At 43.8% G+C, this 22,546-nt stretch overlaps 1 protein-coding gene across 1 annotated transcript; it reads right to left on the reverse strand.

The window, feature by feature from the left end:
- On the reverse strand, positions 1-22,274 carry PLEK (pleckstrin). Its single transcript, XM_007062863.4, has 9 exons — positions 22,120-22,274; positions 16,838-16,993; positions 12,463-12,644; positions 9,637-9,728; positions 8,605-8,789; positions 6,633-6,737; positions 3,858-3,941; positions 1,456-1,525; positions 1-513 (listed from the first exon to the last, which is right to left on the reverse strand). The coding sequence occupies exons 1-9, from the start codon at positions 22,165-22,167 to the stop codon at positions 374-376; spliced, it is 1,062 nt and encodes a 353-aa protein (XP_007062925.2). The 5' UTR covers positions 22,168-22,274; the 3' UTR covers positions 1-373.
- Between the last annotated feature and the right edge of the window lie 272 nt (positions 22,275-22,546).

Genomic DNA, 22,546 nt, shown 5'->3' on the forward strand with positions numbered 1-22,546 from the left:
TGACAATTTGAGTTAGTTTTATTTACATCAGTTGCATGATCTTGCCCTCAACTAAGTTAATGACAAAACTCTCACCATCTTCAATATGAGCAAAAGAAGGCACAAGGTGTTACCTTCACAGGATGCACTAATAATTACAAAGAAACAAGTTAGTAAGACACATTTTATACTATAAATTAGTAAAATCTCTTGGTTACAATAGTGGAGAGTTCAATAGTTTGTTAGTAGCCATGACAGAAATGAAACTGCCCACTCTACCCACAAGCTCCAGGGAGAGGAGATTCTATGGATGAAATCACTTCTCTGGGCTACATCTTAATATTCCCTTTTGCTACGAGCTCTCAGTTTGCTTTTCTTTGCTGGAGGCTGGTCTTCATTTCCCAGTCCTACAAACAACTTGAATTGCTTTGATCCATTCTGTACGCTCCACAGGTGTGGCTGCTTGCAAAAAATAGTGGACTTCATTTGCTGTGATGATTTCAAACAGGTTGGTGTCAACGTCATGCTTCTTGGCTAAAGGGTGGGGGGAGGGAAGAAAGTAACAAATTACAGATGTGAATAGAGAAAGTTTAGCCCATGTTTACAGCATTTCTGCTTCTAAAACCATACTGGGATGTCCTTCCTTTTTACCATATCACTTTCTCTGCCATTACTAAGACTTCTCAAATACCAACAATCACATCCGTGAATAGAAGCCTCCCCCTGTGGAATCAGGAATAGGAACTACCAACACTATAGAATGAGTGACACATTTATCAAGTGCTAAGGGCCACGTCCAACCCTCCCACAAGTCACATCTGTGGTGTGGGCTGAGTGCAGCCTCCAAAATCAGCCGAGCACAGCTATCTGCAAAGAAAGGAAGCTCAAACCACCCCAGAGTGTGATGCCTCCATCCGTCCTTCACCCATGGCAGCACAGCTCTCTCAGAAGTCAAGTACTGTACCCAACAGCCAACCTTGCTGTGTTACAAACAATCCATCCTTCAAAGGAGAGGAAATCTTATGGAGTGGCTGATAATGTTCCTTGCAGGATTAAAACATGGTAGTTTGTCCCCTGTGAGCATTTTCCCTGGTTTCAGAAGAGTATGAGGTATAGATCGACTGTTCCTTGGCCTAACCTCTCTTGCTACAACACTTCCCCTCCAGAGTCATGGACTGCCCAAAGTTCATGGGGGGCCTTGTGCAGATTACCTCAGCACAGAAGCCAAGTAGAGTTAGCCTAAGCATATGACCAAATATGCATTTCCCTAATCCCCTTTAGCTCAGTCTTTCTTCACTGCAGACAAATCAGGATAGCTGTGGAGACCCAGCTCTGGGATTAACGCCGCTGACCTGATTCATTCATGATTTGTGAATGGCTTATTTCTGAGCCAAGATGTTGTATGACTGCATCTAGATGTGTAAGTGTGTACTGCAAACACCACACTGCTGTGTGTGCGTGTGTGTGTTTCCTTACCATCTGGTATGTCTTCGACAGCTGTCACCACACAGCCCCTCAAGTAAATCGCTCCAAGTGGATCTTCTCCCTGATAGGAATGCCAAAATAAATAGTCATGGGCATGGTTTAAAATCCAACATGTCTGCTTCTAAAACTGTCCAGATATATCTGACTGGAATTCTTCACTGGAAGCAGGGATGAATGATGCAAAAATATGGCACAGATCTATGAGAAATGGGCACAGTGGGATGGGGCAAATCTGCATGTGGCTGGGGGAGCCCCTTTGGAATACAGGCTCCGCTAAATATTTTGGAGGATCCATTCTGAGCTCAGTGTGCAAGAAGAACGTAGAGATTTGTACAAAGTGCAAGATCTGGATTCACTGGGCCCTTCCTTCACTGAATAGAAGCAACGCACCTGCAACATTCAGCCAGCAGATGCAGTTCCACTCAATGTTTGAGAAGGGGACTTGTTCCAGAAAGTCCGTCTCTACAGAAGGACAACCACCACCACAGACATGCTAGGCCAGATTCTTGTTTACACTCTAGCTCTCTTATGCAGCTCAGGACTGTGGCTGCAAGTGGCCAGGGGACAATTCTCCTTGTGGAGAGAGAATTTCTGCTGGCACAAACCTGAAAGAAGCAGCTTTTGTGCCCTAACACAGGCACATTCCAGCAAAGGGGCTGGAAGGGCAAAACACCTCTATGTGCTCTTTGCTGGCTCTAGGCCACCCTGACACCGCTAGGGCTTGGCCAGCATAGGATCAAACAGACATAACTGGCACCTTATTGGACCCACCCCTGCACTGAGCTCAGATTCAGGGAAGCATTGAGCCCCGGGAGCCAAATTTATCCCTAATGTAAGCAGGTACAGCTCCCTTGAGGCACCTACTTATATTTGGGAAGAATTTGTCCCACTGTAATTATACAAGAGACAGAGTATCCTGGCTCAGGCTAACACAGAAAATATAACCGTAAAAAGGCTGACTGTATTTGCTTAACTTGTTTTTTATGGCCTAACAGATTTTAATCTAGTTTGGGCATGTAAACAAAGGTGTATTTGTGACACTGGTAAATCAGGTGCCAGCTCTTGCCAAGGCTGTAGGTATCAGCTGAGCACTGACAAATTCATAGCTGGAAACCAGACCAGCTTACCTGTATGTTAGTATTGTTCAAGTTAGGTGTTAGACTCATAGCACTGTGTTTAGCGTTTAGACTCTATAAAATGCTTGTAAGTTGCTGCGTGCATTAATCTTACTTGTAATGTCTGTATCCCTTGCTATAAGGTAATATGAAAGTTTTTTCTTTATAATTGTAAGAATGTCTCCTCTGAATCTGTGAACATAGGCGGAAGAGTGTTTTCCCTGTCCTTCAAGAAGGACGATCAAGACTAAATAGGCCATTTTACAACAAACTTTGTTTGCCCCATCCACCCATGAAGAATTTATGTGCAGGAACACTTGTCCCATCAGTTTGAACTCTGGGGGAAGGGCATATAAAGATGCTCACAAGAAGGACTGGTTATCTCCTTGCTGTTTAGACATTCACAAGGGCTGGAGCTAAGAAACAAAAGCAGATATCCCCAGGATCAACCTGGGTTAGCCTTAAACTATATCTGTCACCTTTTTGAACCTAAGATTATAACACATTTGTGCTTATGTTGCCTGCTTCAATCTGTAAATAACTCATTTCTTTCTTGTAGTTAATAAATCCTTAATTAGTTTACTATAGGATTAGCTATCAGTGTGGTCTTTGGTGTGGGATCTAAGGTACAAATTGATTTGGGGTAAGTGACTCATCTCTTGGGACTGGGAGCAACCTTAATATTGTGTGTTTTTTTGTTTTTTTTTTGTGTAAGTGTCCATTTATCACTAAGCCCAGCTTGCCTGTATGGCAAGAGAGACTGGAGTGCCTAAGGGGACTGTCTGTGACTCCATGGTTAGACTGTTACTGTGATCCGGGAATTCGCATTTGTTACTGGGGTGGTGAAATCTAATTGTAGAACACACCACCAGTTTGGAGTGTCTGTCCTGCTTTTTGACAATCTGCCTGAGGTTGGCACTCCCAGTCATGAACCACTCCCAACAGCCTGACAGTACTGTTAATGTAATTAATCACTGGCTAAAAGGACAGGTGCAGGGAAGCACAGATTGGCACTCACGGCTGCCTCTTTTCCAGGGCCAGGAACTTTCACTCAGCCATGCCCAACCAGCACCTGTAGAGACCTGACATTCTTTGCTTATCTGGAGAACAGCTACAGCTAGCCAGAAGCAGCACAAGTACTCCCCCCATACACACACGCTCCCCACGCCCCCCACCAAACACTTGCAAAGGAATATTCCATTCATCAGTCCAGCTGGAGATCAGGTCTTTAAGAAGCCCTTGAATGATGCAGATAAAAATACGGACAAAATCACTCACCCCAGCAGGATCATAATAGTGAAGATATGCAGGGTCCTCTCTTAGGACAAACTTTCTCACTTTCCAGTTTTTCCTCCGATGCCCCTAAGCAAAATTACAAAAAGTCACCTAATATTCTGCTTTGTTTAAAAGGAATCACACAAGAATAGGAAAATATAGCTGAAAAACTAATGTTTTGGCCTTGATATACGGGTGCCTTCAATGAAGGAACTTACACTAGATAATGTTTTCAAAAGTACCTAAGTGAATTAGGCACCAAAATGAACTTAGGCTTGATTTCAAGATTTCATTTAGGGACTTCTTAAAATCTTACTCAATATCTAATTCGGTAGCTAATTTTCCTGTCTGGACAATAAAAGTCACACAATTAGTATTATTATCCACTTAAAATAAATCAGCATTTTTACCAGCCATAACTACAGTCTTGAAAAATAGACATTCAAGCCAGAAGCAGCAACAGTGGCCTCTCACAGTCCACTGTGACTTTGAGTGGGATGATCAAAACCAGACTAATATTAGTCAAAAGGGGCTATCGGGCATTTCCTCCCACTATTTCAAAAATATTTCCATATCTCAAGTAACTATTGCTGTTCACAAGGAAGTTCTTTACTCATTAGGTATGGGCCAACAGTGGTGGGTGTGGGGAAGTGAATAATGACAAATGTGGTGAAGGGTCACATCCCTTTAAACAGTGGATGCAGTATAACAGGGAGAGTACAAATGACATGGCCAGTAAGTAATCATGCTCCCTGCAGATGATTTGTGGCATCATTCACAGACTCAGACATTCAAGTAGTATATCCATGTTATCTATGCATTCATTATCCTCATTATGACACCTCTCATGTGTTCTAAACACCAAATAGAATTAGGGAGCAGAAAAGGTGACAATAAAAGGGGCATTTCTGATTCAGTTCCTCTGGAGAGGGGACTAGGTACTCTTCCTAGACAAATTGGCATTATTCCACCCAGCAATGATATCCAGCTACTTATCTTTTTGTTTTTATAGAGTCCACCACTCTAGTACTTAAAACTTGATACTGCAATGAGTTCTGTCAGCAAAATACTACACCAGTGAAGTCAATGGGGTGCTGGGTGGGTGCTGTGGTCTGGCCCCCAGGAAGTTCACTGCAACATTGGGGCCTCAGTGTCTTAAAGGATATTGCTTTGAACAACTTTGTAGCAGTTAAACCTGTATCCCCAGAGGGGGTGGAGGATGTAACAGATCTGTACAATTCTAGCTTCTACATTCCATGGCTTCTGATAATGCTAGGTCACTCCCAGAAGCACTGGCTACTTACCCTACCTGCAGCCCTACCAAACCCCACTCTTTGGAACTTATTTGGCTTACCCATTTCTATGACTAAATATCACATTATCTTCCTTTGAAATGTACATGGGCTTTCATACATGAATGGAGCATGTCACATTGCTCCAGGACAGGGCATCATATTTTAAATGTCGGCCAAAGTCAGATTTTTGGTTTCAGTCAGTTAGCTGGGGGTGATCAAAACCTAATATCTTACACCCACCCTGGAGTCTCTTGTCGCATTGTGCTTCTGCACTGTGCTAATGTCACTGAAGAACCCTGATCCTGCCTGACTGTTCTGCTAGTATTCTGATTCCCGTCGTGCTCCTTCAGGGGTGTCATAAGGAAAAGGTTATTACAAAGAGGAGGGAGAAAAATTGTTCTTAACCTCTGAGGATAGGACAAGAAGCAGTGGGCTCAAATTGCAGCAAGGGCGGTTTAGGTTGGACATTAGGAAAAACTTCCTAACTGTCAAAGTGATTAAGCACTGGAATAAATTGCCTAGGGAGGTTGTGGAATCTCCATCATTGGGGATTTTTAAGAGCAGGTTGGACAAACACCTGTCAGGGATGGTCTAGATAATACTTAGTTCTGCCTTGAGTGCAGGGGACTGGACTAGATGACCTTTAGAGGGCCCTTCCAGTTCTATGATTCTATGAAAAGCTATTGTAATTAGGTTGTATATTGTGTATAGAAAGGAAGGTATCCTGGGGAGAGTTATTGTCTCCCTTTCACAGAGAGGGATCAAGTAAGTGGCTTGTCCAGGGACACACAGGAAGTCTCAAGCAGAGCTGGGATATGACCCCCCAGTTTGCAAGGCAGTGTGGTCTAGCAGATACGGTGCTGTATAAGGAGACTGGAAACATGGGTTCTAGTCCCATGTATTCCACTAACCTGCTGTGGCTACCCCTCACGCAGTTTTCCTGTCTTGTCTCTTTAGATTATCAACTTTTGGGGCAGGATCTATCCCTCTCTATGTATTTATAGCACCTCACATGATGGGGCTCTGAATTTGATTGGGCCTCTAGGCACTACTGTCATGTAAATAACAACAGTAAACCTTGTTAATTCAGACAAAAGTACTGGTGAATCTCAGCAGAAAGAACTTCTGTGCGAAGTGAGGAGGTTCAAGAACATTCTGAGAAAGATCGCAGCTGCTAAGTACTCATGTAACAGCCACCACCTTGGCCAACACACTGAAGATGGAACCAGAGTCCTCCAGAGCTAAAAGCACAAACTGCTACAACCTGAGCTAAAGCACTGTTGCTAGGGACTAGCCTAACTCATATTTTCTGTGGATTGACACACAGGGGGGCCTGTAACACACACACACACACACACAATGTGCTACACTCAGATGGCCCAGCTTAGCTCCAAGCTCTTGAGAAGCTGCTGGATATATTTTATTCTTGTATTTCGTTGACTTCATTCCTGTTGTAAAACAGCAGAATGAGGGAAATACTGACCTGCTTCAGTAAACAGCCCTGTTTGACCACTATGCCTCTGAACTCTTCCTTCAAGACCACGTCGTCATCACTAGAATTCCCTTCACAGAAGAACCCACTGTCTGCCTGTATGAACACAAAGAAGAGGACAACCTTCAGTAATCACGTGCTGCTGGGGTTTGTTTTCCTACCGAAAGGAGGTCAGCTTGTGCTTGTCTTATTATTTGCTAGCCATGAGGTCAAAACAACCCTTTCTCTGGAAAATCTCCCAGAAAAGCCAAGAAACTCTGAGTTTCAGCCAGCAGAGTTCCCATAGAGTCATCCATTGAATGTTGGGGTCAAAGGGGCATAGGGCCAGGTTCTCTGAGGGATTTTCCCATGGATCTCAGGACATTTGGAGAAAGCTGGAGCATTGTTCTACGTCTCAGTGCCCGTACACTACTCCCTGTTGACCCCTTTCTTTCCCCATGATAATAAGGCTCCCACCATTCGAACCAGTGACTGCTCCAAACCTTCCCTTACAATGACTTTCAGTGTGCAGAGTGGAACTCATGTAAGTGCTGACACAGCCAATTTCCTGCAGGCTTGAGAAGGAAGGATGCCAGTGAAAGCTACCATCACCTGGATCCACTATCCAGCCATGCCCATTCCCTCCTCCACAGGCATTCACGAAATTTGGAAAAAGCAGGGAATCCTGCTGCCTACGCTTAACCCCCTTTCCACCAACAAGAGCTGGCCACTGGGGTCCATATTCTGCACTTGTCTATTCCCTCTGTGGGGTTTTGAAGCCAGCACTGACTTTAGTTGTCTCCAGATGCCTGCAATTTTTTCAAGTTTCACAGCAACCCTGCAATCAATCAGTGTAATGCAGTTTACTGAAACATTGCACAGTTCAAAAGATAAAATTGCAGAGAAATAGAGTTATGTGGCTCATAGATAACTATTACGTTTTGTACTTCATGCAATGTCAAGTTAAATGCTGACATGTTGTGATACTGGGCTTTCTTGATGCCCTACTTGCATGTATTAGAACTGGAAAAGAGCTGAAATAGAATGGATCAGTGTGAAACACGTGTGGTCCGAGCACAGGCCTGGGAGCCAGGAATTTGACTGCCAGCGTTGCCTTGGGCAAGACACAACTTCTCTGCCTCAGTTTCCCCATCTGTAAAAATGCCCTACCTCATAGGCACTTTATGAGGATAAATGGATTAATGGGCCAAATCCACAGTCCTTACTCAGACAAAACTCTTATTGATGTCAAGCTTTCCACCACAGATGTGATTAGTGTAAACAGAACTTATAGGAGCAAGAGCTTTTAAACAACATTTAATAGAAACAATCATTATTTTGTTAATGTGACTCAGTATACCAAATGACTTTAAACATTTATCTAACATGAGTGGTATTTCATGCTCTTCAGATAACCAGCTTATGTCTGTAATACCCTATTAAATTACATCCATCAAATGTATGGTTACTAATTTAGCTCAGCTGAGATGATCCCAGGTAAGGCGGGGGGGGGGGGAGTGAAACAAAATATTAAAGAAAGAAGCTTTTCCGCCTGCTAAAGGTTGGGTGCGACCTGCTCCTGGTGTCGACTGAGTCACGTCCGGTGACTTTACTGACAAAAATCACTTTGTAACACTTCACTCCTCTGGGAAATGTGGAGCAAGTCCAGCCCTGTGATCAGCGAACTGGATTCTTCTCAGGCTCATGTATCATCACCAGAAATGTTAGCTAAGTTCCAGTTGCAGTATTTCTATTGGTGAGGATGTGTAAGCCAGAAAGAACCCAGCTTGACTTTCAGATCTCAGATTGAGCTGCTGCTAGGACAACCGTTTTTTAAAAAACAAAACAAAAAAAAAACATTATATTGGGCAATTTCATTCTGGAAGCCACAGAGAGACAATGAACATAGACCTCCAGGACAGCAGTAAGTCTGGAAGCCCATGTTCAAACTTTGGAAGATAGAAGAACACGCCACAATACTCACAAAGTAGTAATAGGCATCAGATAAATCAAGGAAGGGGGTGTCTGTTAATCCTTCAGCAGCATTCTTGGAAGTGTCCCCAGCTGGCTGCAGGTAGCCTTCATTTAATAGGGAAGAGGCTAGCATGAGACCCTCCTTGCGATTTCGGATAGCGTTGTTCGACACCAGCCAATCAATCACGCAGCTGCCTAGTCACAAGATAATAAAACGAGCTGTGTATTAACAGCCATTACCCAAGAAAATAACCATGACAAGACCTGTTAAGCATACAGAGGCAATTGGCCTGCTCTCTGTGTTTGTGAATCTGATATTTTAAATGACAAATATGACAGGCTCATCTGGGTCTGTGGCAGCGTACTCTTGCTGACTCACACTGTTAGTGCTGACCTGCTGACTCATGGTGGCAAGGGTAGCTCATTAACTGTACCGCAGACAGAACGGAAGTGGGAATAGTCAGGGGAGACAGTGTGGAGCTGATAAGTCCTAAGTGAGGAATCCTAGGAATAGCCAAGCCTGAGGAAAGAGATTCTTTGGAGTTACTTTGTTAATAAAGCAGTACTCCAGGGAAGGGGTGAGTTTTGACCCTTTCCAGCACACTATAGACTTTGCCTTGGAGCAGGATGGGAGCCCTGCCTACGCACAGGATAGCTTGGCTGATTTGAAGCCAATACCGCACAGTACCCCTTTAAGAATATTTCAGTGGCACTAAGGATTTCATGACTCTGCGGATGAAAAGAGCTGCTTCAATTCTTTCGTCTCTCTGATCACATTTTAGAACAGGCACAATCTGTTCCATCTGTAACCACCTCCTACCAGGCCGATGGCAGACACTTCTGAACACTCTACAGAAACCCGCTTTCTATTGATGGAGAAAGCTTTCACTAGTTGTTCTCTGAATTTTATAGGGCTCTGGCTGGGCCCTACAAAGCTCAGAGATGCTGTGGTGTACACCCCCAGTGTCATGACTTGAACCCTACTGTATATTTCATTGCCTGGAGCGCTTTAAATGGCAAATGGGGAAGAAGAGCTTGTTACCTGTAAAGCAGTGATTGAACACTTTTTTGTCTTTTTCCAGCTTCAGTTCTTTTATTCCTTTGTCGGAATCCTTCATCGAGAGATACAAGGCACTGTGTGTAAAAAGGAACCATGGGAATTGTTAGCAACTAGGCAGCTTTAACTATTTGCCATAATAATGTAGTCCTCATTCTGTACTGGGGAAGTGCCTCACATTCTCCTGGCACTGTTGCCTCTCCAACACAACAGCTTACTGGGCTTAAGCCCAAGGAAGACAAATGACTGCATGGAGCCGAGTACTTTTGGAGGCCTCCCCAGCTCACAATTTGATTCTTTTGCTGACTTCAGCAGCAGGCCTGGACAGGACAGGCCACAAGGCTCAATATTCCACTTGGGCAACAGAACAAGATGGGAATCGATAGTGTGAGCAGAGAAACAACACGCTCCAAGCGCTGTAGAAAAGCTTCACAGAATGGCCTTCTTCCTGGACATCCCTCCTTGTATTAAGATCCTCCAGCAACTTCTCCCTGTCCTGTCTGGGAACTGGAGGATCAAGAACTCCTATGAGTTTGACTTACTGACAGAATCCTCATGCTTTAGGAGGCCCTGCAGCAACCTCAGCAACTCATGGTCTGATTTCCCTCCTCCAGAGCACCTTTTTGCATGCCCCAGATAGCTCCATTGCTTTAGGCCCCTGAGTTGTAGAGCCCTCTAGCAGAGGAAATTAAATTCTCTGGGCCAAGTCCTGAGGTTCTTGTTCAGTTGTTGTTCGGTCCTTTGTCAGACAAATCTCCCACTGAAGCCAACTGAAGTTAGCCTAAGTTCAGGACCGGGCTGTGTGCAATTTTGGCTCCCACCAAAGAATATCCTTAGCACACCACAGCTTTGTATTTATTTTTCTGGAAGATCATATTCTGAGACAAAACCTGTTTCCCTTAGTTTTCTAAACATTAACAAATGGACGCCATATTTCCTTGCCTTCGCATATCTTTTACTTTTCACTAGATTCAGGTTCTCTGACAGGCCGCTTAGTCTGGCAAGTATAGCTAGTAGAGCAGGCTGGAGAATGTTCCGCATGGAACCAGAACTTTTGAACATTTTTGCAAAATGGAATAGTATTGAAACATTAGGGTTTTGATTTAGGTCTCGCTCGCTCGCTCGCCCTCTCCCTCCCTCCTTCCCCCAACCCCTGAAGTGAATGGTGCATCCAACTTGGACCTCAGAAACCTTTCCATCAAAAAATTGTTGAAACCAGTACTTTGAAAATGTTCCAACCAACTCTCATTGCTAGCCCATTTCTGCAGTGCTTTATGCTTTGGCTTGGTCCTAAATTTATGGGCTCTTGATATACAGTAACTGAAATCTGGTAATTATACAAGTGGATTTAAGGGGAGTTGTTAGAGAAACTGTAAAGACTAAACTAAAGAGAGCTCTTCCAGGGAGATTATTAAGCAAGAAACCAGAGATGCAGAAACTCCTTCCTTTTTCCTATGTCTTACTCTCTCAATCATCAACTTCTAGAGCTTAATTAATCTGTTAGGGCATGTAAAACATACCACATGAAACATTACATGATTAGGTTGATCAGAAAATAAGGTTTAATGGAATTATCCTGCTTTTGTAGTGCAGTCCCCATGTCTCGGCTAATTTCAATGGAATTTGAGTTTTGCCCCAGTTGCAGTAGAATTGGCCAGAGGAACATCTAGTCACCATCTCCTCTCCTCTCCTCTCCCTGTTCTACTCCTACTACTCCAGTTCTATTTTCAGTGACAGCCTGGCTAAGCCAGCAGATTCCTTTAAAGCCAAGATTTTTAAAAGTGACTAGTGATTTTGAGTGCCTCCATTGCTGAAATACCTTGAAAGATGCCTGATTTTCAGCTGGCAGGTGTGCAGCACTTTCTGAAAATTGGGCCCCTTCAAAGTGTCTCCAAGCTGGGCTCCCAAAAAACAAGGCACATAAAACTAATGGCCACTTTAAAAAAAATGAGCCTCAAGGTTATGAGTAATAAACAAGTCTAAATACATCCTATGATTATTATCCCATCTTCCCTTTCCCCATCCCGCTGCGCACTTGTTTGGGTCACCCACTTGCTACATCTTGTTTTTTAGGGGCCATTGACATCAACGGGAGTTTTGTCATTGACATCAAAAGGGCCAAGATTTCACCCTTTCGTTTGTAAGTTCTTTGGGGCAGGGACTGTCATTTACTCTGTTACAGAGCCTAGCACAATGGCCCAGGACACAGTTCAGGGGGCTAGGTCCTAGACAATGTAAATAATATTAATAAGTTATTTTCAAAGTTGTCTATTTTAATAATGGAAAAAACTTACAACTCTGAAGGACCATTACATTCAATCACCTAGACTCCTTTTCTAGTCTTTGCTGAGCTGATGCGTACAACTGTAAAGTAGACAACTCTGTGGTCCTTGTTAATTCTATTGTTACTTGAACCTTCAGGCAAGTGTAATTCATTTCATTTGAAATCAGCTTTGGATCTCGCATTGCAGCATCCAAAATAGAGCTGCTTGCCATGCATCCTATTCCCTGGAAAGGTTTTAGCATTGCTTTGGGATGCTACATGTCCTGTTACTTATGTTTCAGTGACTATTGTACATACGGTACGTATGTTTAGTCATCATGATTTAGAAATGACCCTCCAGTGAGCCTTATTGCCTAGGAGGCGGTCTTCAGCTATTACAGTTGCAGGTCAGGGAGACAGAAGACCAGCCTTGCCCACATGGTAGTGAATCCCTCCCAAAGAACTCAGGTTGATGTTACATTATCTGACTCTACTGTCTACTCCCTGCTGATGGAAGGGAATGGAGGAAGAGAGGCATTATACCACACCTCAGATTGATTGTTTCAGGCAGCCTGATGGACTTTCTGGTGGATTTTCTGGCGAATCTTTGGCCTCCCTCGATGCATTGAATAGCCTTCTTGATATCCCGCACCCAGGCATCTCTCTCCTCAAGGTAGGCGGCTTGGAAAAAGTGGTCCTGATGTTTGGCTGTGGTGAGCTTGAAGACAAACTATAACAAGAATAAGGATTTTTAAAGGTGTCTTTAGGTAACCAGTGGGTTACAATTACACCAGCATCAACAAACTGCCCAGCCTCACTTAGCAGGAGCTAAGTATAGTGTCCTGAACACATGATTAAAGCAGAAACACTCTGAAGAGATAAGTAAGCAGACAGTGCAAGTAATCAGCTCCTTGTACTGTTACAGACTGAGCATTCCTGACATTCTTACCAGAGCCAGGTTATGTAATACTGAAATAACTAGTCAGGTGCTATAGCTACTTTATAGGTGCAGAGAAATCCTTCCCTACCACCCTGTGAATCTATAAAGTAGCTGGAGAAGATTCCAGACTAACACTCCGAGTACCAGACGGAGGGTTTGTCTACCATGCGCACCGGTGCACCACGGCCCCAAAGAGACATAGGGCCTTATCTTGAGCACATCAACCTCAGTGGGAAGACTCCCATTTGTGTCAGTGCGCTTTGGATCAGGCCCATCGTTTGCTGCCATAAGGAATTATTAGATTCTAACCTTCAATATTGTGTGCTATTAGCAGGAAATAACAGTAGAAGAAATACGGTGCCTTTTGAAAGGAGCAGAAAGATGTGCAACAGAACATATTCCCCTGAGCCCGTGAAGGCAGGATAGCTCAGGGACCTTCTACACAGCCAGCCTCATTTCACGCTCCCCACTGTGAATAACTCAGTAACAGCAAAAGCAGTTTTTGCCCTAGACTTTTATCTGCCTTTAGGAACGTGTAGGGCTAATTTTTAATGTAGCTACTATATAGTTACTTAGGTGTCACATCAAAGGGAGAATAGATCTCCTTAAAGCAGAGTTAGGTAGAAGTAATAACATCAATTTGAAGAAACTCAAGAGTGGATTTTTTAACTGATCAATTTAAATATTTGTTCTGGTCAATGTTCCCAAGAGATATTAACCTGATGGTCATCCAGCAATATTCTGTAGGCATTTCATCAGTCACTCAAGGTTTTCCATTTCCCCTAAAATCTGGTGTCCCATAATTTAATTACAGAGTAAATACAATGGGTGCTCAATCAGATTTATTAATAACCATCTAAATGAAACTGTTACATTAATGAGCAGGCAGTACTGTATGCCCTCAAAAAGAAAAGTACAGACTGAAAACTGCACATCTAGCAGCTAAATGCAGTGAATCCACTGAAATGAAATTAGTATACTATAGTAAATGCTATAGTAAATCCACTGAAATCTACATGTGTAAATGAGAGAGGAAGGATGGCCCACTGGGTAGGGGAGTAGGCTAGAACTTAGTAGACCTGAGTTCTGTTCCTTTCTACATCACAGATTTGTTGTGGCCCTAGGCAAATCCACTTAGCCTTTCTGTGCCTCAGTTTCCCACCTCTAAAAAGAGTGATAACACCCCTGTGTGGTAGAGCAGGCTATTATCAGGCTAAACACATCAAAGATTGCGAAGTGCTTTGAAATCTACCAAGGAAAAGTGCTATATAAAAGCTAGCTAGTAGATTTAAATGGCACAATTCTAGACTTTCAAAATATTAATCTTTGAGATCCCAGTTGTTAAGGACCAAATTCTGCAGTCCTAAAATTGTGCAAAAACCCTATTGACTTCAATGGGGGAAAGATTCCAAGTCTGCAAAGCACTAGATGATCATAAACTAAGGCTTGGTCTACACTAGAAAATTAGGTTAGTTTAATTACGCCAGTCAGAAGCGTGAAAAATCCACACTCCTGACCAGTGTGGCTCAGCCAACCTAAGTCCCTGTGTAGACTGTGCTAGGCCAATGGAAGAATGCTTCCATTGACCTAGCTACTGCCTCTCAGGAAGGGGGATTACCTACACTGCCGGGAGACTCCCTCCCATCGGCGTAGGTAATGTCTACACTGAAGTCCTGCAACAGCGCCACTGTTGTGTTTCAAGTGTAGACAAGCCCTAAATCCAAACAAAAACATAATCCTCTCCTATATGACATCACTCCCAGGTCTCAATGTACTCGCCTCCAGAGCAGTGGAATAAACAGCCACATCCCAACACCAATATACAGCACATGTCAAAAATAACAAGCTAGTCTGCTACAGATCCCTGTATGGAAAAGTGTGGTATGCAAACTGCACACCACAGTATAACATACAAAGTTAAGGCAGGCGCTTACCAAATAGAGAATCGATTACCGTAACCTGGAGGAGAAAGTTAGGAGACTCAGTGTACCCGGTGCAATCCCAGAGAGGAACAGCTGTTCAATGAAACAGCTGAGAGTTTGAAACAGAGACATTTTCTACTCCAGTGTATAAAATATGAAGGAGGATGAGAAAATTATTTCCCAGATTGTCAGTAGTGATAAGACCTCTCATAAGAAAGCAATGAAGAAAAATGTGACTTATCTTTGAAAGGAGAGAAGCAGCTGAGATAGCACCACTGTAAGAAACAACGTGCCACTAAACCAGGATCGTCCATAGTGGTGAATGAGTACGTGGGATGGCCTAGATCCGGGGCCCTCAACCTTTTTCTTTCTGAGGCCTCCCCGAACACGCTATAAAAACTCCAGGGCCCACCAGTGCCACAACACTATTTTTCTGCATAGAAAAGCCAGGGCCAGCATTAGGGGGTAACAAGCAGGGCAGTTGCCTGGGGCCCACATCGCAGAGGGCACCAAGAAGCTGAGTTGCTCAGGCTTCAGCCCGTGGTAGTGGGGCTCGGGCCCCATGGTACATTCCCGCCTAGCGGGGCTTTGTCTTTCTGCCCTGGGCCCGAGCAGTCTCATGGGGGCCATGTTTGGCAGACCCCCTGAAACCTGCTTGCGGCCCCCCAGGGGTCCCAGACCCCAGGTTGAGAACCACGGGGCTAGATAATAGTTAGTTCTGCCATGAGTGCAGGGAAGTGGACTAGAAGGCCTCTTGAGGTCCCTTCCAGTCCGACAGTTCTATATTTCTATGATTCTGTGATATAAAATCTCAAAGCACATGGTAAAACCCTATTCAGGGCAGATTTTTCCTTTCACGTATTAGCAAATGCCAATAAAGAATCAATATACTGAAAACAAATAAAGTTTGCTGCTAAGCTACTGAAGTTAATCAATGGCTTTCATCTTTCTAGGTGCTGATTTGGGAAAGCATGTCTATTCAGCTTTCAGAGTAGCAGCCGTGTTAGTCTGTATCCGCAAAAAGAAAAGGAGGACTTGTGGCACCTTAGAGACTAACAAATTTATTTGAGCATAAGCTTTCGTGAGCTACAGCTCACTTTGAAAGCTTATGCTCAAATAAATTTGTTAGTCTCTAAGGTGCCACAAGTCCTCCTTTTCTTCATGTCTATGCAGGACAGCTGAATGGAAGTCCCTGAGACATAAACACCTGCATACACTTAAGCACATGCTTATGTGCTGTTCTGAATTGGGCCCTACCGAGTAGAACTTGACTTGAGGTTGGTATAAGTTGGGTATCAGAATAAATGCATTCCATTACTTACAGCAGTTTCGTGGTCCCTGAATCCCCCAAAGTGTTTTTAATAATCACCTAAGCATCAGCTGTCTGAAGTGAGTGGATGCAAGCAAAGTCATCAGCCGCTGTGCACCAGGGTGATTCACACAGAAAATATAAATGCATGTAGCCAATTGGAATTAGACAAAGGATGAAATATTGGAGGGGAAACTCAGGGCTATTCCCGTTCTTTTTATGGATAATAAAGCTACAACATGTACGTTCTCCAAATGTACGTTCTCTTTTGTTGCACTTGGAGAGCTAAGTAAACACCCCTTAGGGTATTTTATAGCTTCTGGAGACTTGTTTCACATTCAGTCAGAGAGTCAGAGAGACGACACCTCCAGCAGCAGAGTGCCCCATTCACCATAAGGCTACATCTAACTAGCTTGTGAGATGTGACAAAGGAATATCGTTAAACATTTTGTTTCAGCCATCCAGGGAGGAAGGAGGGCCCAGCCATTGGAACACTAGCCTAGACCTAGACTTTGGTAGGCCTGAGTTCAATTCCCTGCTCCACCACAGACTTCCTGTGTGACTTTGGATGTGTCACTTAGCCTCTCTGTGCCTCAGTTCCCCATCTGTACAATGGGGATAACAGCACTGCCCTACCTCACAGCAGGATTGTGAGGATAAAGACTGTAAAGTGCTTTGAGATGTACTGATGAAAAATGCTGTGTACATTATATATATATAATGATTATTCAGTGGCTGTAAAAAATACTTACCATTCTTTTGCTAAAATCCTGACATGGGCTATTGATAGAGCTTCCTTTCAGGGGGATCATTCCTTTGGGACTGTTGTCAATCTTCTTCTTATAGAATTCAATTCCATCGTCTAGGAGCACTACCCACATTGGCTTCCAGGTGTTAAACATACTTCCCTGCGGTAGATCAAATAAGCCAGTTATATGACATTTTCTCCAGTCAAGAAAGATAGGTTTCAGAGTCAAGAAAGAGACACTTTTAAATGCCCTTCCAAGGCAGATCTATCATAACCCCCGTCTCGCTCTCCATTTTAAATCAATGAATTGTTCTCTTTCTACAAACATTATTTCCTCCTCCCTGTAATCCCACTAACATGCTTCTCCAAAATTGTATCCAACAAGCCAACCAGCATTTTTTCCCTGTATCAGTGAGACTTTATCAAACAGACCAATGCCTTTTTTTAGATGTTATTTTTTTGCAATACTTTAAACAACATTCAAAATTTCCACCCCTGGCTGGTTTATAGTTTAGGCACTGAAATGAAGGCTCGATGCTACAAGATTGTAAGCACCTTGGGGCTCTTTCTGTTCTGTGTTTGTACAGTATGTAGCACAGTGGGGCTCTGGTCCATGACTAGGGCACTTGGATGCTACAGTAAGACAGCTAATAAGTAGTAATAATTAATAATACAAATTGCTGGGGCCTCTCAGTTCCCATTGAAGACAATGAGAGGGAAGGGTGTTAAGCACCTTTCTGGATCAAGCCCTCTGTGGATGGATCTTCAGAGATGCTGAGCACCCACAATACCCAGAGAAGTTGATGGAGCACGCAGCTGCTTAGCATCTCTGGGAAATCATATACCTAAATATGGATTTAGGCGCTGGATTTGAGTCACCCAGCTTTGAAGACTGTAGTTTGCACAGAAACAGACATGAATTATTCAGATAGCCCAGCTCCACCATTATTGCTTAACCGTTAGCAATATTTTGTCACTTTTGTTGTACCCAAACCATCACCGGAAAAGGAAATTTCATCTGCCCATATTAAAAGAAGAGGAAAATTTGGCTCTAGGGTTTTATTTCAGCTTTTAAAGCTCTATTTCCCATTACTACTGCACAAAGATGATGTGTGATTTGTAACTAGAAGTTTGGATGTTTATCGAGGGCCTGGTGCTACGTACATTGAAATTAATGGCAAAACGCTCATTGACTCTCACAGTACAAGACCCGGTGCTGCATGGACTTTAAAAATCAATCTTGGAATTTTATAGGCCTCTATCATTTTTGCAGGATCTGCTCACTAAATTTTCAAAAGTGACCACTGAGTAGAGATGCCTGAGTCTTTGGGCACCCAACTTGAGACACCCAGGGTCTGATTTTCAGATGGGCTGAGGTCAGGTCCCACTGAAGAGCTAAAGATGGAAACCCAAAACTTAAGTGCACGAAATCACAGGCCGCTTTTGAAAAAGTTGGCTTTAGTCTCTCTGAAGAGGAGACTGTAGCTTGTTATGTGCAGTCTGGCCCTGAGGCAGAGCTTGAGTCACTGCCACCGATAGATCCCCAAGACACAGATCACACCCACACCGGGGAAATTCTCAGGGGAGGCTTCCACTTCCTATGTGTAGTGTGAGGCAGGAACTCCACCCTGCTGCATGGAGGGTGCATTTGGATTCGTTAGATTTGACAGCTGCATGTCCTGCTGCCTCATTTAAATGTTGTGTGTCTGTGACAGCAGATTGGACAAGAATTTCTTTTTAAATAAAGCATTCCAGCATAACACCCTCCCCGCCCCTGCCCACCTGAACCCTCAGAAAGCTTGTTGTACTCTGAATCAGACATTAAGTTCCATTGCGGAGGGGGTGCTGATTATCATGGGACTTTCTGTGCCTGCTGACAGTGGGACTTTCTTCCACATCCAGTACTCTGCTGCAGAAGCAACATGTTCCTGGTATGGAGAAGCTATGGCTCAAATAATAGCCCTTGGGTGGGCTGCTCTCCTCAGTCCAGGCTCCACAGAGATCTACAAAAAAAGAATGAAACAGGCCACCACATTCCGGCTAATATAAATAAGTGGGGAGAATTTAGTGAGTGTGCCAAGAGCCAAATTGACCTGCCAGCTGATTTTTTGGATGGGGAATAAATCAGAATCAAATTAGGATGCAGAGTTAAGATCCATGACTTTGAGTGGCCTTTTGTCCACTGTCATATCTGCACTCAAAGTGGTGCCAACCCCAGTACTTTTACTTATAAGCAAATGACCACAGGGCTTGGCAAAGACCAAAATCTGCCCCTCTTACACAATGGGGCTACTTGCACAGCAAGCTATTTAGTGTGACTCAGAATAGCGGACTCAGGTCCATAGTCTGCAAACACAAAGATGACAGGGAGGGATAGCTCCGTGGTTTGAGCATTAGCCTGCTAAACCCAGGGTTGTGAGTTCAATTCTTGAGGGGGCCATTTAGGGATCTGGGGCAAAAATTGGGGATTGGTCCTGCTTTGAGCATGGGGTTGGACTAGATGACCTCCTGAGGTCCCTTCCAACCCTGATATTCTATGATTACTCAGGTGATAAAGGCGAGCAGGATTTGGCCCACAGTTTCTTGAAACTAAAGAGAATTATTTCAGTTACCCAAAGACCACAGTTAAGACAGTTGTTTCCCAAATGTCCCTGCAAGATGACTAGCAGCTTGAAAAGCAGTTCATGTAACAGTCTCCTGCAACTTCCTCCTAATAAAACTTCTCCTTTCTTTGACATCTGTAGCACTGAATGCTAGAAAATAATTATTCTCTCCTGATGGAATGGTAGAACCCACAGAAATTCACAACTTCTAAACTACCAAACTTAAAGATACAGGGTCAGGTCCTTGGCTGGTGCAAACTGGCACTGACATCAATGGGGCCATGCCAGCTGAGGATCTGGCCCACAACAATATTCATGGCTGATAGCAAGGAATGAGGGACGGAAGCTAATGGAGGTTGGCGTGAGCACACCCTCCATTTGGTTGTGGATGTGAAGGGCTCACCTCTACCTTTGGGAGGACAGACATTTGCCTTTACTTTTTAGGAGGCCATTACTGAAAAGCCTCAACTGAAAAGGATCACAGAGAGGAGTCAGAGATGAGACAGATAGAGGGCTTGCTGTCCCAAAGTTAAACCAGGAGTGAACCAGTGCTACAACTTCCTTGGCTGAAGGTGCTCTGTCGTGGGATGCACAGCAGATCTCTCAGTGTCTGTCTTTAGGACACAGCACATGTCCTACTGATTTCAACTGCCTTCTCCTTTATGGCCATCGCCACCTCTCCAGTACACTGGCATTACCCACCACCAGGGTGAAGCTCCCTGATGCAGGAGAGAGAGCATTCTCAGGGGCTGCCCCAGCGTAATAACGCATTCCCCACTTCCTCAAACCTCTCTGTTTTCCTGCAGAAGTTACTACAGTAGAACCTCAGAGTTACGAACACCAGAGTTACGAATTGACCAATCCACCACACACCTCATTTGGAACCGGAAGTACACAATCAGGCAGCAGAGACCCAAAAAAAGGAAATATTGTACAGTACAGTACTGTGTTAAACAGGAACTACTAAAAAAATAAAGGGAAACTTTAAAAAACGATTTGACAAGGTCAGGAAACTGTTTTTGTGCTTATTTCGTTTAAATTAAGATGGTTAAAAGCAACATGTTTCTTCTACATAGTAAAGTTTCAAAGCTGTATTAAGTCAATGGTCAGCTGTAAACTTTTGAAAGAATAAGAGTTATGAACATTTCAGAGTTATGAACAATCTCCATTCCCCAGGGCTTCATAACTCTGAGGTTCTACTGTATGGTGACCAGCAGTGATATACCAAGGCGGCCCAACAGAAAGATTTTCTTGCCTTGAGTTACCCATCGAGATGCAAGGAAGTGTGATTTGCACCCTGCTGTACTCCCAGGAGCAGCAACACCTAGGCAGAGATACACACCTCTTACATGGCAAGAAGAAGGACCACTGGTGCCTTTCACTAGGGAAGGGCAGCTAAACTCCTCACCGGTGGAGACTACTTGGGACTTCTATGGGATCAGTACATTTCCTGGGTGTCCTGCTCCCACCCATTCCACAGCTGGCCCCACCCAGTTAGTGTGCTGCATTGGCCAGCTCCAGGCCCTCTGGTGGAGTATGGATTATGGGTAGTTTACTCTACACTTTGTGCCACGGGGATGACAGACTGGTTCTGCCTGCAATGAACCTGGCCCCCTGCCTCCTTAGGATTTTAACGATGCCACTTCAAGGTCGCTTTCGGTATTTACTTTCTTACATTTACAACAAAAATGAAAGAGCCGAGGTGAGAGATGGGGAAGAAGCATCCCACCAGCTCAGTTCACACAGATTAGGGGCTCCACCAGACCCAAGTTCTTCTCCTGGGTTGAAGACCTGTGCAGCCAAGATGCTCCGTAGGGCAGAGATCCTCTAGCTAGAGTTTCTCAGGGGGGTCACAGCTGCTTAAATAAACAGCTTCAAGCTAGACTGATCTCGCAAGGGCACTTTAGCAGAGGTATGCCCTTATGATGTGGATCCCATGGCCAAGAATCCCTGCTCAGAGATGCAGAGGAGCAGCAGCTGCTATTCCAGACCAGCTCCTCTGCTGAGGCTGTGCCTTACGCCCCACTCCCTGCCTTCAGGCTGGGATGGAGAGTGGGTCCTGTCTCACCGGCTCCCCCAAAAGCTTCCCACATGAAGCCCATTTACTTGACTCAGTGGGGTGTGTTCATTTCATTGCATTTTTTTCTTTGCAACAAAGGAGTCCACTTTCCCAGAAAAACTTTTAACCACAGGGTTTACCTGAGGTTAAGCCCAATGTAAAGCCCAAAGAATCAGCACTATAAGAGAAGTAATGACATGGAAATTTGTTCATAAGATCCTTTTGTCTTACACTAAACAGTGACATGGTACATTGTCTAATTCATTGTTATAGTACAGAGTCATATGCCCTCAAACTGGGCATGAGTATTCAGCCAAATTTCTTTGGATCTGTGTTTAGAATGCTCCATTAATACATATAAAATGTATATTATACATAGAAAATGAGTTTGCCTTACTTTACAGTAGACTGAGAAGATGCAGTTGCGCCTCAGTGTATATAGTTGCAAGTAAGTAATGCTGTACTAATGCCCTGCTTGAGGAATTGGTTGATCACTTGTTTGCATTTTTCATGAAAAATAATGCAGAAAACATTTTTTTAAAAAGCAAAATTAAGTTTCCCCATCTGCTCAATTGGTGTAAGCCCTAACACTTGCCCATTGCCTGTTTAGATTTGTCCACCTACCTTCTTAACCAGGTAGCCTTCTCTTATTTTCTTTGGTTCTTGCTCCATGCTCAAGCCAATCCCTTTTTCAGTACTGACAGCGCCGGCAGTTGCAACGTGTTTGACAAAAAAGACTCTTGTGGGCTGCCTTTTCTACAGCTGTGTCACTTGTCGTAAGTTCCTCTGTCTGTTAATCACATGAAAACAAGTCTATTTCCTCTTATGGGTCAAGCGATTAGAATAGGGAAATGCAGAACCATGTGTTTATTTATAGGTTTTCTTTGCAATACCGTAGAGAGCAGATCTATCAAAAGTCCAAATGCAATAAAATGCTACCAAACAGCAGAAAATTCCTATAAAATGGCTAGAACATTCTAAACAGAGACACAAAGAATTTGAAATTTGGCTGCATGCTCATGCCCACTTTGAGGGCATATGACTCTGTACT

This window comes from Chelonia mydas, chromosome 3, assembly GCF_015237465.2.
Source record: "Chelonia mydas isolate rCheMyd1 chromosome 3, rCheMyd1.pri.v2, whole genome shotgun sequence".
Lineage (NCBI taxonomy): Eukaryota > Metazoa > Chordata > Testudines > Cheloniidae > Chelonia > Chelonia mydas.